We start from the raw sequence: 16,299 nt of genomic DNA, 5'->3' as shown, positions 1-16,299 counted from the left end.
AGGGAAGCGATCCTGGTGCAGATGCTCATAAAAGAGTACTATGGGCTAACACTACCGAGTCCCGGTAGAAAGTATTCTGCCCACCCCAGCCGTCACAGGAGCACGCCAGTAAACCATCGCAAGGATCACTTAAAATAGCTTCATCGGAGAATGTGGTTTACAGTATCTTCTAGGGAAAGCATTCTCGATATGATTAGAAAGGCTTCTAACAAGCCGGCTGTAAGGAGCCTGAAAAGAGAGGAAGTTTAAATATTGAACCAGCATCTCGAAGGCAATCATGTTACTTGGAGATAGATCGATCTAGTATCTAACAGGATCTGATGGACTATAGCGGGCTTTTTAGATACTGTAGTTATCTAAGAAAAGGTTGATCGAATAGAAAATTGGATTGCTCTTGGACGCGCAGTGCATGAAACGAGTACATTAACTACACGAAAGAGACCTGAAATCATTCTGGTACAAAGAGACTCGCCCAATGAACAGCACTCCAGAGGTAGAGGCTCCCAGGAGGAAGGCCTTGTACTCAGTTCGCCCCCAAAAACCTAGCGGAAGGATATTCTGGCTCACCAATCCGATACACCCAAAGCGTCGAAAACCTTCATATCATCCACAACCGACCTGCCATTATCCCGCTGTTGTTCGAGGAATATCTCGGCCATCACCTGGAACCTCGCAAAGTCCGCATCGGCAAGGTCCCTCCAATCCTCTGGAGCAACTTTGATATTCCGTTTTGCAGCGAACCCTCTAAAGGAACGGCTGATTGGGACTTGATTAGTGACCTTTATCGTTTTGATAGTAGCTTTCTGGCCTCGCCGGCCGTTGCTTTGCGTATCCTGGAGTTCAATCCGGTCGTTCTCTAGCTCCTGCACTTTCTTCTGCAGCCGTATAATCTCGGTCACGCTCAGAGTGTCTCCAGCTTTATTTTGGTGTTCAAGTCTCTGGCTACGCCGAGGGCGAGCTGGAGACTGCTCAGAGAACTGGCTCCCCGGAGACGACGAAGGGACGTCTGTTTTCTCCTTACTATGAATGCCCTGGAGTGGACCACCGAGTACTTGCTCTACCCATTTTCTGTAGTTTTCGACTTGCTGCCGTGCCAACTTGTATATGTCCCGATGCTGTTTTGCCTTCTCGCTCTTCGCAGAGCTTGACAGTTTCCCAAGGTCTGCACGCCCAACCCAGACCCATGGTAGGTTGGCTGTTTCCTTGAATTCGACAAGAGCGGTTGTGAATGGGAAGATATACTTTCGATTTTCTTCCTTCTTGGCAGGGTTCAACTCTTCCACCGAATCCATCAGATCCTGCATAGTAGAGCAGGCCTTTCTGGGCTTCCAAGCTACCATCTTGATCTTGTTAATCAGGAACCTATACTTCAGTTTTCCAGTATCATCGCCGTATTCATGAATGTCCATGGCGTCTTTGTGCGGAGGTCCCTTGAGAAATGTACATTTCTTGACTTCCTGAGGTGCTGCGCTAGCGCTCCATACCGCCATTGGACATTCTTTCGGTCCGTATTGATTTAGATATATTTTACCTGCGAGTGACTGGGCTTTCAAAATGACTATGCCGTCTGTGAAAAGCTGATCCTCCGTGGCATCTTCATCGTCTAGAGTCAGATCAACCAACTCAAAGTCCCAGTAGCCTGTGGGCTTTCTGTAAGTCGGCGGTATTGGCACTCTTTCAGACTTGATGTTGTCATCTGGCGGCACAAACAGATCATCGGACTGGTGGGGCTCATCGGAGCTACTATCGGCCTTTTCCGGACTCTCCCCATAGAGCTCTGGGTCATTGGTATAGCGCGCCCCGGACTCAAGATTCAGATCTTCATTTTCTGTTGATCCTGAATATGCTTCGCTGGAACCCTCCAGGGTAGGAGTTGCCTGCTGGGGCTCCGGTTTCACTGTTATATTGTCTTCAGGTTCGTCGACATCCATTTCGTCAATCTCACCTTGAATCTCTTTGAGAGATTCATCGCATTGCGCTAAAAGTTGCAGTTTATTTTCGATTTCTGCCTCAATGTCACTGCCTAACTCGTCAGACTCTCCTGAGTCCAGTTTCAATCTCAATGCAGCGACCTCGTCTTTAAGAGCTTGGTATCTTGTCTGCTCCTTCGCTTTTTGTTTCAAGGCCCTTTCAAGACGTTCTCTCTCCTTCTGCTTAGATTGACCTGATCTCGGTTTCTGTATCTTGTCCCCTTTTTTCTTTCCAGTGCCAGGAGTTTTCGCCTTTGAGGAAGGGGGCGGGATCGGTAGTTTTGCCGCCACGTAGTTCCACCATGGCTATTGCTCAAGTAATACCTTGTGTCAAAGAACAAGTCTGGATCGGAAAGCATAAGAGGATAACCTTTTTATATCTTTACGTCTCGAGAACAACTATTATTAATATTCTGCTTGCAGCCGACATAGTATACCATCGTATTCTAGACAGCTTTCCTACACTGTATGTGGATAGATCAGCCCCAAAGACCGCAGAAAGCTTAGGTATCCAAATTATATATACATCAAATATTCAAATCAGTTACTATAATCTGCAAAGATCTTTCCTCAAAATCCGACCCTAGTCTTTTTTTACAGGGTCTATACTGTATATTATGTAGAGAGATGGAATCATCCATTCAGAAGCGATATCATCATATAGTGGCAGCTAAGGGGTCTACCAAAAGGAGCACGGGGAATATCGTGATCTTACCTACGCTAGCTTTAGTACTTATAGACAAGTTATTAAACTTAGAGCTCAGACTACTATGATACAAGGATACTCCATGATTCAAAACCTAGGGCTATGGTGTTACGCACTACCTAGCGAGTCTCGGTGAGTGGGTCCTCAAAGGGTGATACTTCTCTTGGTCACTCTGCACGCCAAGGGTGTCTCGTCACTCTATTGCAATGCCTACCGATCACACACGGCAACAGGCCTTAGATGCTCAAGTCCTTAGAGGTCTTGCTTAGTAAACGTGGAGCTGCTGAGGGCGCCGACGAGGTCAGGTTCTTATGGATCTCCCCTTCGTCGTTAGGTTTGGATTCGAGACAAGTATGAACAATGAACCGTTGTCGTATTCCAATCTTGTGGTTCCTAAGTAACAATGATGTAGAATCAAGAAGAGATTGATCGCGAAGAACTAAATACATGGTGCCAAGTGAGTGTCCTTATATATCCAGTCCTTCCTGTCACTGATGTGTTCGGGACACATCGCTGATGCGCTCCGCGCATCGCTGATGTGCAGTGCACATCGCTGATGAGCCACTGTTGCCTTGCTGCCTTAGACAGCTGTTCCTGGCTCCTTCATGCCAATTGGTCGGCTGCCATACCTGGCTCCCCTGTCACGTGTGTGTCAATCTTGACAGATCGGTTGGTCGTGGTTGACTTATTTTCTTCAACCGAAGTGGGTCCGTAACATATGGGAGATACGAAACTTTAAGCTCGGCATCCCAATTTCCGTAGTTCAGACGATTACCCCTAATACTCAAGGGTGGCAGATAGCAGCATCGAGTGAATAATATATCATCGCAAAGTCTACATAGATGAGGTATCTACAATCTTAGACCAGTCAAGTCCTTGAAAATAAGCAAGCAGGAAAAACAAATCCCACTAAGCACTTGCCCATGGCTAGACCGTATGTATTTCCTTCCTGATGACTAGGCCAAATTGGGTCACTTTGCCCAGTTGCGATATTCGTCTGGCCCTACAGTACATAAAGGCTTTAGAATGTGTGACCATACGACTTGTAGATGTCAATCCAGAACATGTAGCTTGCACGAACCTTCAGAGGGGGGCTTTTGGAAAGGCCGGATTCTGTCCTTCGCGACTGTTCGACGCTTGTATTCGAACGCTGGTCCTAACTGGCATACTGCTGCGGTGACGAGGAGGCATTTGGTAATACCAAACTCTGGCAAATGCCGAATTGAAGCCGCCAGGAAAGCTCTTGTGTGGCTGTAAAGAATTCGGCATTTCTCCGGTCTGACTCTGGATGCATCTTCGATATGAGTTTTGAAGAAGGGGGTTTTTTTTTTAAGCTGAGGGCCAGGAATGACAAGCTCTTAAATAGATCAATAATTCTTCGGTCCTTTATTTTTTGCGGCTATTCTGTAGGGCGCCTTAGTAGCTCCTAGGAGAGTGCTGAGCAGATCCACAACGCCTAAATTATCTTTATCGCCTCTTGGATTCGGTGGACTATAACTCTTTCTCTTTTCAGCCTTCTATTAATGATTTTATTTCAGCGGTGTAATATACTAAAATTAACTAATAGATCTTTCTATCACTCTTTATCTGTTTTATCGATTATGAATAATAAATAGTTATCGCCTTAGGATAGCTAACAATAATCCAAGGAAACAGTGTTATCCAAGACCAGAAATCATTCTGTTTGACTTACACATAATAACATCTTCTGACCTCTGATTGGTAGCTTCTACTATTAGAACTCAAAAGTTGACTCATCTCTGTCAATGGTGGCCTACGTTGGGAACAGGAAGAACCAGCAACAGCACTTGTATTTAAGATACTGGAACTAGAGGGGGAAAGGAGAAGGGAAAGAGGGAGGAGCTACTGTAGCGACCTATCTACTCCTACACGAACCTCCATCCTATCTATGCCCACCTTGTACAGTGATATTCGAAATCAGATTTACCTCTACACTCTTGGACTTTCATTCCCGACCCCTAGCTTTCCCGACCCCTAGCTTAAAACACGCTAGTCTAATTTTAGCCTTTCCCGCAGGAACTGGTCAGGCTGTATTGTATGCCCTGGTAACAGCGAGTGGGTCATTGTTATAATACCGTAACTTCCTTGGAACTTTATAGAATCTTTCATGCAAAGAAACCAAGCAAGGGGTCGACCTACCATAACAATCTGGCAAGATTCCCTTCTTCCCCCTCCCCCGCCAACTTCACCTTGCTTTCTTTTTGATCTCCCCGCCACACGCAGCCTTCGCTTACACTCCTTTTGACACCAGATAATAGAAGGCTGCATTGTACTAACTCTGGCAGGGAAATATGCATTTTCTTCCTGTGGCTACTGCTACTCACTGCAGTCTTCATTGGTCGCCGTTGTCGGTTGAAAGCTGACCGTTAAGAAAGCTGACATGGACCTGGCAAGAACTGCCCTCATTTGCAAAAAAAGACACAGAACCCAGATTACGATAACTTGACCTCTCAGCCCGACGCTACCCAACCCGGGGAACACGACTCGCAATACGCTCCAACTCCTGGATACTATGGCAGTCCATACGACACGCGATCCAACTACAGTCCCTCTCCCTCTGTTATTGAGAATCGGTCCCAACCTGATGCTCTTAGGCTGCTCCGACTGTTTGAATGGGAGGAAGGAAGAGTAAACGACCAGGATCCATCGACCTGCATCCACTATCGTATTGAGTGCCGAGTAACAGTCAATAATCGGGAGGTGGAAAAGGATACAGAGGATGACCTCGTTTTAGCCCCAAGCGCCTTCTAGCAGCTGTTCTTGGAGAAAAAGCTAGAAAAGGTTTTGCGAAGAAAAGTTGCCCGCAATCGTCGAGTGATAGCTGACGACACAGCCATTGTCGTTTCAGTTAATGATAGTACTAAGCGCAATTTGAGTAACCGATTTGACAATGCTGTACCGACATTATTTGGACGGCTATCGAGATGCAGCCCACGATTCTTGTCGCTTTACAGATTTTTGGTAGCTTAATGAGCATATTGCCTTAAATGAGCGTATTACAAAGTTCTATTGTAGAGCTTAGATACACAGTACGCTCGAAGCTGATTTTGCCCGTATTTGATAATAATTTCGAGATATAGTCAGTTAGCGGATTCTACAAACTGAATATCTTGTAAGCGCCTTGATAGCTTCCATTGAAGCTGACACTGAAGTCAACATGCGTCCACAACTGATTGCCGTTTTTCAGATACCAATGTTGTGTTCCTTTACCCAGGTGGTAACTGATATTCAATTTCACTCCATCCCGTAAGTTTCCTGTCAAGGTTCCAGCACTAATGCCCATATACATTGGATTCACTGTGATTTCTAAGGTGTCCAGATCCAGGTAACCAACATTCTGCGCGCTAATTGTTAAAATCCTGTTGGGAGGGCGATAAGTTTTGTAGCATACCATCACGGGACCAAAGGACCAGTCAAATCTCTGTATATTTTCTCCATCCCCAGGATAGTCATAATCCGGCGACAGGTCTTCCTGGGTAGCCTGCCACGGGTCTCCTTCGATCAGATTGACGGCGGCACCTGTTGGATATGGTCAGCTCCTGTATAGCCCTGCACAAAGGGTCAGTGTTCACAAAGGGTCAGTGTTCACAAAGGCTTACCGGACATTATGATAAAGAAGCAATATATGCGATAATATTCAGAGAGATAATGTTAGATTCCACAAATTTTGAGAGTCCGAAAGACGTGAATCCGATCTATATAGCTGACGGGAAAGCTTTTTTTAACGTAAATAATCGTAATCGCCAATCAAAACCTGCCAGCTATGTTACGCAAGACTGGCAACCTACTCCCACTTACGTCATAATCATGAATATCGTTCAGCCAGCCACGCTAAAAGACAGCCTGTTCGTCTCACCGCTAGTCGAACAGCAGTCCCACAAAGTTTAGCAAACAATAGATTGCCACCCAATGGCTAACCATTGCTTTTGATGCAGACACCATTCTGCATGACGAAATAAAAAAACCAGTGAAACATGCAATTGGTTTGGTAAGCTGACCGCTAGAGATCTGCAGAGACATTTTCTTGCTCCTTCGACTCTAGCCACTTTGGTTTTATGTGAGTGACAAGATGGCATGAAAAGCTGCGCTCTCCAATCTGCGATTCGTAAAGAGATTTCTCGGTTGGCATTTTCCTACAAAGTATTTGAAAGCGGGTGAAGATTTCATCCTTTCGGTGCAGTCGGCGGCTTACCAGACGAACACGGCGGCGTTGTCGCCATGATGTCAACCAATCCTGCATGCCGCACAGACGATCAATCGCAAGTCGGTGTGTCTGGGGAGTTTTGAAGCATATCTGTCCGGTGTGCGGTCCACTTCCGACATCGGAAGAGGAAGTGGTCCACGTCTCCCTTACTTGTCCGCATGCATATTGATCTGTCTTGGCCGCATTGGTTCGAAAGAGATGTCCATTGAGTCTTGCCATGCCCGTGCAGAGCTGAGCCAGATAATCTCTTAAAAGCGCAATCACTCATGAAATGTACGACAAGGCTTCTGAAATTTCAGCATTTCGAAGATATATGCTTCACTAGATTCTAGCATCAGCTTGATCAAAGAGTTCATTCTATGGTAAATCGCAGGATCAAAAGGACGAATTTGCAAAGATGGAAAGCCTACAGCCTGGACAGTGCTCGCCTGTGCCGAGAGATTCCTCGTGGACTTGAAAATGCCACACAGAAACTGGCTCCTCAAGGAACACAATTGCAGATTTAGAGAGTAAGTTACTAGTAATGACTTGATTACAGTAGCAAACAAACTCCGAAATGCTGCCAGGTTCTAGTTCCTGTCAAGAGTCTGGGTAAAACTGTCGATATCGGAGTTGGGTGTACAAGCTGTATGCTACCTCCTCACATTGCTATCTAGCGTATTTTCGCTTCGTGCTATGCTGACCGGTCTATAGTGCGTGGCTCGTGCAACGGCCAGACTCTTTGTTGCGACATCGAGAATGGCTAACCTGATCAGTTTCTCATTGATATTCTGAACGTTTGCACCGCGCCAAGTGGAGGAAGCGGAGGTGGCGGTGGGGAAAGAACGGGTGGTGGAGATTAAGTAGTTTTCTTCTAAAACCTGAGTGTCGAAAGTGACCTCTAGCACTCTGTCTTTGCACAGACCGTATCAATACACCATACAAGAAAAACATCAAACCCTTGATCGGGGTCCACTTCGTAGTAACTCCAGTTACGTTTAATAAAGCTTTTTAGCTCAGCAAAAAGTTCCTCGATCGGGTTCAAGTCCGGCGAGTAAGGCGGCAGATATACCAGTTTCACCCCCGCGTCCGCGCACATCTACAAAACCCACTCCGAATGATGGAATCACGCATTATCCATAACCACAACAGATTTAGGCTCAGGTCATCGTCCGCAGTACTAAAGAAGCTGAGCTAAAAAGTCTTCGAAGACAGCACCGTCGGTTACACCGCGAAATACACGCGAGAGGACGATCCCATCCTACACATACGCAGCTAGTATCTGATATCGCTGGTCGCGATGGAACTACGATACCTACAAAGGGGCCACGCCAATTGGTGACCAGCCTGTGCACCTGGACCCAGCCTTCTTGTCACATCCCGATTCATCCACATAAACTAGATGATTCGAGTAAAAATCCGATAAATTATAGAGATAAAGTTCTCGCAAGTCAGCATTACGCTCCTTTGCATATTGCCGGGCCGCCTTGTAAGACCAACCTTTAGCCACCAGGGCTTTTCTGATACTTGAGGTTATGATCATCGTGCAAATTCATCCCAGAGGAAGACAGCCATCTCATCAAGGTAAAGGCCCGGTGTTTCCGACAGGTGGTCGCAGAGCGCGTCGATCATTAGCGGTGTTACAGTTAGCTTCCGACCTATGCGAATGGGGAGTACGTGGACGTTGCCGAACTGCCGCAAGTTTCTACGAATATTTATAATCGTGACCTTGCTGCACTCGGCCTCTTCTGCCATTTGAGTAGTAGTTAGTAACTGGCTCTCTATCATATCTCGGATAAGATGCAGCTTGGAGGCGGGCAGTCTCGGGGCCCTATTGCAAGCCTAGTGTAGGATGTCGCTCAAGAATCATTTACAGGTGAAGAATCCCGTTGCTTAGGGGAAGGAGGGGTAGAGTGGTATCGATGTCTCACAGTTTCCTGTAATTTACAAGAGTCAAGGTCCCACCCGCGTCATATAAAATACAGATTCTATTCTAGGACCTAGGGGATCGACGGTTTTACCCTATCTAGGTTAGCATGTTTCAGATAAGGTTCGTGAGTTAAAGGCGAAGAGTATAGAGATAAATCTGATTTCGAATATTACTATAGTTCGGACGGTTCTTTTTCCAGCATCAGGGTGATGACAGGAGGCAGAATCGAGTGAGCGGTGATAATCTCAGAGTTATAACATTTACTTACCATTCACCCTCTCTATATCACCATATTCTTCGCTTAAATATCTCGCTGTTTGTCTATAAGCCACTAGGCGGATCATTCCCTATCCCTACATCTATAAATACCACCTTCCTCTCGCCATCTCCTTCTTCTCTCTCTTCTTCTTCTGCCAAATACCGCCATATAAAGGATCCTTCTCTGCTCTCACCTAGCAGGGCAGCTATCTGTCTTTATAATATATATCATCTATCTTCCGCCGGTCTCTATATAAAGCCATATACTATTTATTTATAACAGCTTTGTCTACTGTTCAGAAGGCTCAGATCCAGATATGCCTCCTATCAATCATCAAACACACTGATAAGAAGGCCTATCATGTTAACAAAGAGCTAGCAACTCGCCCAGCTCCCCTAGCCTACAATGTGAACGATACATTGATCAAGTAAATAATCCAAACCTGGCATACACATCAAAGGGATGTTCAGAAGCGACCCAGAAACTGGATTATTCTGATGTATATGGACTGAGTCAATACTGAACTCCAAGACACGGTTCCACACAACAGTTCTACACCACCATTCCACACCACCGTTCCACGCCACTGTTGCTCATTTCTCCGCCTGTTACCAGCCTATATTGGAAGATGTCATGAGACCTACAGAAGGTTGAGATAAAGAAGTCATCGGTGTGGCTTCTCTTCTTCTTCTCGCCCCTCCTGAATTTGAGTATCTCTAATATAAGCGCCGTTGCTGTGCCACCCTGTCAACAAGCTGGCTCTTATAGACCACCGTACGTCAGTCGGGGTAGTAAAGATTGGCACTTCGCCACTGCTTCAATCGCGTTGAGGTTCTATTAGCGAAAATGGCACGTCGGCCATCTTTGAAGACCTGGACTGGGGGTTGCTTAGCATGGTGCTTGTCTCGATTACCGCTGTTGGGCGGTCGCAAAGACAGGTTTTATCGCTGACACTCTGCTGGTCCCTCCCAGAGCGTCTGGCCTTTCCTGTCTACTCTATCTGGCCTATCCTAGGAGAACAACAACTCCATCTACATAGTTCTACTCTTCTCCCCTTTTCATACTACTATATAGGGCTGTAGCTGAATTTACTGTAGCCTACTTAAGGAGCTCCTTAAGACAACATAACCAAGGCATTCTGATCGATCTCCTAGTCTGCTAATACGGACTGATGACATCTAGCCTCCCCATGTTATACCATATCCTCAAAGCTGGCATACGATGGACGTGGGGAGCCAACTATTCGTGTTTTAGGAACATCCTCAGCCTCTTGGAGCCGCCGCCGGAAGAACTGTCGGTGTAGGATCCGCGTCTCGCATTCGGAATTATCCGTAATCAGTCGGATCCCGTACGTGCGCGGGTTCTGCTGCCCAATCCGCCGAATGCGAGCAAAAGCCTGTCGCTCATCCCGCCCCATGAAGCACGGTTCCATCAAGACTAGCCGGAATGCGCGCGTGCACGTTACTCCGGTACCAAGGGTGCCCGTGGTGCCTATGAGGATGCCCGGCGCAGGCCACCCGTCGACCACCTGCCCGATATCATATTCCTGGAACGAATCGAGAAGGCTCTGGCGGTTCGGAGTCGTCGAGAGGATCAGCGACGCGTGCTGTTCGGGAAAGTCGGCCCGGACGGCCTATATGTCCACCACGGTTAGTATCCATGTACGAGCGGGGGAAAGAGGGGCAGAAGACGAACGAGATACACAATCAGCGCTACCACTGGGTACATAGACAGAATGACCAGCTTCTCCTTCCGGCCGCCAAAGTCGACCCCCAGCCCATGGATAATGCGGAAGAGCGCTTGGAGCTTCGGGCTCGGGTCGACGACTTGCGCCAGATGCGTCGCGAACCAGGACGCCTCGGGTCGGACGTCCCAGCCCTGCTCGCTAAGCCGATCGATCGTCAGGGGCAGGTCCGACCGCTCTTGGTAGATCGGATAGAGGGCCGGGAACGTGACGAAAACCCGGAGACGCTGTAAGGTTGCCCGAAGATGGACCCCGGGTGCACGAGAATCGGGAGTCCTCTCTCGTCCTGGGAACCGTTGGGAGTCCGCATTGGTCGTGCGGTCAAGGTGGTGGAGCTGTGCCAGGAACGCGGGGGGAATCGGGCAGTTGATGTCAATCGAACAATGCGGTGGTAGGGTGATGATCGGCTGGCCCTGCCAGTGTGAGGAGACTTTGCGGGAAAGGTAGTTGATCCGGTTCAAAACCTGTCGGAAGCGGTCGATGATCGCAGTCACTTCGTAGCTGGGGAGGACGGCCCGGCGGAAATCGTGTCCGAGTTGTTGCAGAGCACCGCTGCCGCAGGACCGAAGCTTCTCATCGCCGGTCCATTGCGGCCGCTCGATCACCTCGAGGTAGCCGCTTAGATCGCCCGGGGAGGTCTCGAACGGGGTCCCCGACATGAACCACACCGGCGGGGGGGGTTGTTGGGGCAACGTCGGCGGGATCGGTGGATGGCCCCACCCGTGGCGTGGGCCCGCGGAGGCCGCGAAGGGCACGGAGGCTATTTGTCTGGCGGCCTTTCTCCTCGTGGCACTCGTCCCGGAAGGCCCGCGACCAGATTGTTGTGTCCCGGAAGAAGTATCGCACCGGCGGCTGTGGTGCTCTGAGTCCTCCCTTCGGGCCGCGCTGCCGTGGCCGCGCCTGCGAAAACCGCACCGCGAGCGGCTCGACCACCTGTGTCTGGAAGGATTTGGGAGTCGTGAGGATCACGTACCGATCCTGGCCCGGTCGCGCGAGAGGCTGATTCCGACGTATATCCTCCAGGTGTGCCTGCTGCTCGCGCTGTAACGTTTCCCCGGTGGCCGCGGTGTAGCGTTGTAGGCCCGCTGCGTGGCCCCAGACCTGCGCCTCGCGGTACTGGAGCAGCGCCTTCTGCGAGTCATCCAATTGGCTGACGAAACGGTAGCCGACGCCCCGTAGCGCCGCGTGGGCGGGGTTGTACCCGAGGAGGAGCTCGAGGTCGACCACCGTCGTGTCCACGTTCAACGTCCATTCCTTGACCCAGTGGACCATCAGCTTCGGGGGCACCATGAAGAGCTGGAGCCCGCAGCTGGGCTGCAGACGGCCGGTCGGGCTTCCGAATTCGCATGGACAGCAGATCGGATACGGGTTGCGACCCGCGCTGGGACATCGCCGGCGAGGGTCTACGTTTGTGGCCGCCAGGTGCGTGGCGCCGCTGGTCGCTCGCGCCTGCTGCACGGCCTCGGTGGCCCGCATCACCCACCGCGCGACCACCACCGTGGCTTGCGCAATCAAGGTCTTCCCGATCCCCATGTCGTCCGCCTCGAACCCGCCCGTGCCAGTCGTGGTTTCGCTGTGCAGGATCCACCACACCGCAAAGGCCTGGTGCGGTAGCAACGGCCGTTTCAGACCACGGAGCGGGATCAAGTCGGACGGACGGTCTCCCAGCTGGGAGTCTTCGGCAATCTGGTAGAATCGGCGGCATTCGGCCCATCGCTCTGCGGTGTACTGGTCGATCTTGAGTGCCTCTTGGAACTGACGAAGTCTGCAAGGATCAGGAGGTTAGTCAGTCACTCGGGCAAGGGTTGTTGGGTCGGCGTACCGTTCTTCCTGGTCGACCAGGCCCGCCTCCTCGAAGAGCTCGGACGCATCGTAGTCCGTGTCCGAACCGATCTCGATCACCTCGGGCGGGTCACGCGCGGCTGGCTGAGGGGATGGGCTCTTGTGGTCCTGACTGCTGTTCGCATCTCCGGCTATCTCGCCGCCTATATCCCCCGTATCACTAGCGTCACTGGTACGGCGAGGGCCATGTCCGATATCCCAACCGCCCGGGTTATCGGAAGGGCCAGTAGCGCGCGCCTCGACAGCGGGACCTGTATTCTCTTCCCTCCCTTCATCGGCGGTTGGGTCTTCTGTTGGGCTCTTGCTGTCACTCCCGCGATGACAAACAGACGGCCGCTTTGGGTGGCGCTCGCTGGCAGAGTCTCCGGCCTGGCCTCGCTTAGATCCTAGATCATCTTGGTTATTAGAAGATACGGGAAGAAGAGGAGGAGGAGGGTGGGGTTCACGAACCTGTCGACAGTTGGGGACCAATCTCGAAATGAATCGGGCCCAGCTCGGCCGGGGGGGGCCGCCGTGCCAGCCTGCTGCATCTCAATCATCGCCGTCACCCACGTGTTTTGGCCTCGGATGGTATTTGCCGGCGGGGGCCCTTCGGCAGTCTCCGCAGGATCTCTCCACAGGATCTCGTCCTGCAGATCGTCGTATCCGAACTCTTGCTTCAGGTCCTCCGTGAATTTGCTGAACACGAGCTGGTTCACGTCGATAGCCGTGCTGGCCAACACCTTCCTAGGAGGCTCAAGGTACAGGCTGATCTGGAACCGACACCGTTGGCTCGCCCCGGCGCGAGAGACTCGGATGGCGCTGTCGTACAGTAAGACCACCGGTCCAGGAGAAACGGTCGCAGGGGTGCTGTCGATCGAGAATGAAGGTGATTCCGTTGAGCGAGGACGGTCCTGTCGGCCATGGAGATGCTTCTCGTGGTATGTCAAGTGGAGTAAGCTCTCAACGCTGGCTCGCCGGTTGGCGGAGTATGCTGCCTGGACCGTGGCGGGCATCAGAGGTATCCGAGCCTCGACCGCTCCCCGCAGCTGCGCCTGTGCTGCTGGGGTTCTCAGCTCACTCCCAGATAGGTGGGCCTGCTCAAGGATCTGTCTCAGCTGTGCGGTGATGCCATCTTGTACCGCGCGATCCTCACCGGCGCCGAGGGCGTTCCAGGAGTCGGCCTTTGATCGTAACGGCATCCTGCAGAAGGGTTGGGGTACTCGTGGGCGTGGATAACCGAGCCGCAGGGAGCGATGGACACGTTTAGTGCGTGGATAGCGAGTTCAGGACGCAATGAAAAGAGGACGTCTTTTCAGTGAATTGGCACACGTGATGGACAGATCAGAGAGATACACGAGCTAGCAAACGCCAATAGAAAACGTCATATCCATAACTAGGACCGCTGACGCCTGTACCTTCGGCCGTTTACATATTCCTATCGCGTGTCCTGTCTGTATAGTCTGGCCCGTCCGCACCGTCCTCCTGGATATCTAATAAGCTCATTATAAGTGACAGATGTCGGAAAGCCTGCATGGCCGAGAGAAGGTAGATTACTGGCCTAGATGGCCAATTATCTGTATTGGATCTATGTTGCTTGTTGTGCGTCCATATTGGATCTATGTTGCGTGTTGTACGTCCATATTGGACCTACGTCCACAGCTCTCCGTCAAGCTTGGCTTTCAGTCTGCCAACTGGCGTCTAAGGTAGCTTTGCAGCCATAGCTGCCAGATGTCTCTGGTTGCTACTGCCGGCGTTTCGCCGCTCGACCCCGGTCGCTGTCATCCTGTATTGCCCGCATGATAGAATCCACAGTTTCTTCATTGTGGACTAGGTCGTCATCAGATGTCACGAAGAGAGTATTCGTGCCATCTTCGACCGCCGCGTCAAAGCACAACGCTGGGGCCACCTGGCGCAGGTTCGTATCATAAAAAGTAGCATGTCGCTCGCGAGCATTCTTTGCCGCCATTCTCTCCACAGGAGATGGATCGGATCGGTCGACCACCATTCGATGGACAATACGGTCCCATGCGCCGTGTTTATCACGTCCACGGAATGTTATCATCACTTTTGATGCTTCGGCTGGAGCTTCTGTCTCTGCCTGGTATTCTTTTTTTCTTTTATCCTCTTGCGTGCCTGTTTTGGGTTGACTGGGGCCTTCTGCCACCTCGACACTTGCATACGGTGAAATGTGAGGAGTAGCTCCCGCTCCAGGTTCTTGCTGTAGGCCTTCATCAACTCGCGGCGAGTCACCCGGCCGTACAATCCCTTGAGACTGTTCATGATCCCCCTCTGAATCCGCTACTTCTGTTGGTCCATTTGAATAGCCCAAAGCATCTCTCGCTTCTGTGGCTCCTAGGCGACTGCGCTCTACATCTGGCTGAGGCCGTGCTCGACGATGTGCCTCGAGAAAGTCAACTGTGGTGAGAGGCCTTGCCATTGCATCTTGAACGCCAGTAAGTGGCTGCAACACTGCGTTCATTCCCTGCTTCAAAGCATCGTGGGGTGGCGAATTTGGTAGCCCAGGTAATATCTGGTACCGCCGCCGTGTCCCATCATATGGTTGCCACTTTTCGCTTTCCGACGTGTGGTTTTGTCTGCTCGTGGACCTAGATAATCTTCGCACTCCAGTCGGTGTCTCACGTCCTTCCAATATCCTCAGTGTGTTTTCATGTTCGCCCGTCGAGCATGGTGATCTTGTTTCCACTACCGCTTCACCCTTCTGTACTTCCACTGTCTCCTCCCTGTGGTCGCCGTGCGGGGATTCTCTTCTAGATGCCTCAAATTGCTGAGGTTCCGTGTTGGCTTCTGCATCGCCGAGCGTTGACCGCTCTTCCTCGCTGAGAGTCCGCGTTTCCACATGTGTGCTTTCATGTCCACCGGTCGAGCATGGTGATCTTGTTCCCTCTACCACTTCGCCCTCCTGTACGTCTACCGTCTCTTCCATGTTGTCATCGTGTGTCTCATGCCCTTCCAATATCCTCATTGTGCTTTCATATTCGCCCGTCGAGCATGGTGATCTTGTTTCCACTACCGCTTCACCCTTCTGTACCTCCACTGTCTCCTCCCTGTGGTCGCCGTGCGGGGATTCTCTTCTAGATGCCTCAAATTGCTGAGGTTCCGTGTTGGCTTCTGCATCGCCGAGCGTCGACCGTTCTTCCTCGCTGAGAGTCCGCGTTTCCACATGTGTGCTTCCATGTCCACCGGTCGAGCATGGTGATCTTGTTCCCTCTACCACTTCGCCTTCCTGTACGTCCACCGTCTCCTCCATGTGGTCACCGTGCGGGGATTCTGTTCGTTCTGTTCGTTCCGCGTTGGATTCTGCGTAGCTGAGCATTGACCGCTCTTCCTCGCTGAGAATCCGACCTACTTCCGCCCTGGGTTGTCCGCCTTCCATTGTTTCAATTGTAGTAAGCTCCATTTCGTATGCAGAATTTGATGTTGTTAGGTTGCCAGGATTGGATCTTGGATTTTTTTCCGAGCGAAGCAACTGGTATTCTCGTTGCTGTCGTCTTTTTCGTCTTTGGACTTTTTTGTCTCGCTTCTTTTGGCGTCTTTCGTGACGTATTTCTCTCTGTCGGTCCCGGTCTGCACTGGCGCCACGGTTTCTTGATGTATTTGGGAATGTTATTTCTATATCCTGGGGTGGATTATCTCTCGGAACG

At 50.6% G+C, this 16,299-nt stretch overlaps 4 protein-coding genes across 4 annotated transcripts; all 4 read right to left on the bottom strand.

The window, feature by feature from the left end:
- Positions 1 to 563: 563 nt before the first annotated feature.
- N7468_009827 (uncharacterized protein) lies at positions 564 to 1,931 on the bottom strand (the record flags this gene model as incomplete). The annotated part of the gene is made up of 1 exon (XM_058479122.1): positions 564 to 1,931. One exon carries the CDS (start codon positions 1,929 to 1,931, stop codon positions 564 to 566), a length of 1,368 nt encoding a protein of 455 aa, XP_058325690.1.
- A 3,860-nt stretch (positions 1,932 to 5,791) lies between these two features.
- On the bottom strand, positions 5,792 to 6,303 carry N7468_009826 (uncharacterized protein; the record flags this gene model as incomplete). The annotated part of the gene is made up of 3 exons (XM_058479121.1): positions 5,792 to 6,034; positions 6,089 to 6,216; positions 6,297 to 6,303. The coding sequence occupies 3 exons, from the start codon at positions 6,301 to 6,303 to the stop codon at positions 5,792 to 5,794; spliced, it is 378 nt and encodes a 125-aa protein (XP_058325689.1).
- A 3,958-nt stretch (positions 6,304 to 10,261) lies between these two features.
- On the bottom strand, positions 10,262 to 13,836 carry N7468_009825 (uncharacterized protein; the record flags this gene model as incomplete). Its single annotated transcript, XM_058479120.1, has 5 exons — positions 10,262 to 10,702; positions 10,765 to 11,418; positions 11,477 to 12,578; positions 12,636 to 13,007; positions 13,070 to 13,836. 5 exons carry the CDS (start codon positions 13,834 to 13,836, stop codon positions 10,262 to 10,264), a joined length of 3,336 nt encoding a protein of 1,111 aa, XP_058325688.1.
- A 542-nt stretch (positions 13,837 to 14,378) lies between these two features.
- On the bottom strand, positions 14,379 to 16,031 carry N7468_009824 (uncharacterized protein; the record flags this gene model as incomplete). Its single annotated transcript, XM_058479119.1, has 1 exon — positions 14,379 to 16,031. The coding sequence occupies one exon, from the start codon at positions 16,029 to 16,031 to the stop codon at positions 14,379 to 14,381; it is 1,653 nt and encodes a 550-aa protein (XP_058325687.1).
- Positions 16,032 to 16,299: the final 268 nt, after the last annotated feature.

The sequence above is a fragment of the Penicillium chermesinum genome (assembly GCF_028974085.1).
Source record: "Penicillium chermesinum strain IBT 19713 chromosome Unknown utg000008l:1.0-1752722.0:1.0-1753981.0, whole genome shotgun sequence".
NCBI classification, from domain to species: Eukaryota; Fungi; Ascomycota; class Eurotiomycetes; order Eurotiales; family Aspergillaceae; genus Penicillium; species Penicillium chermesinum.
Note: the sequence above shows the minus strand (reverse complement) of the source record. Positions and strands in the feature narration are given on the sequence as shown.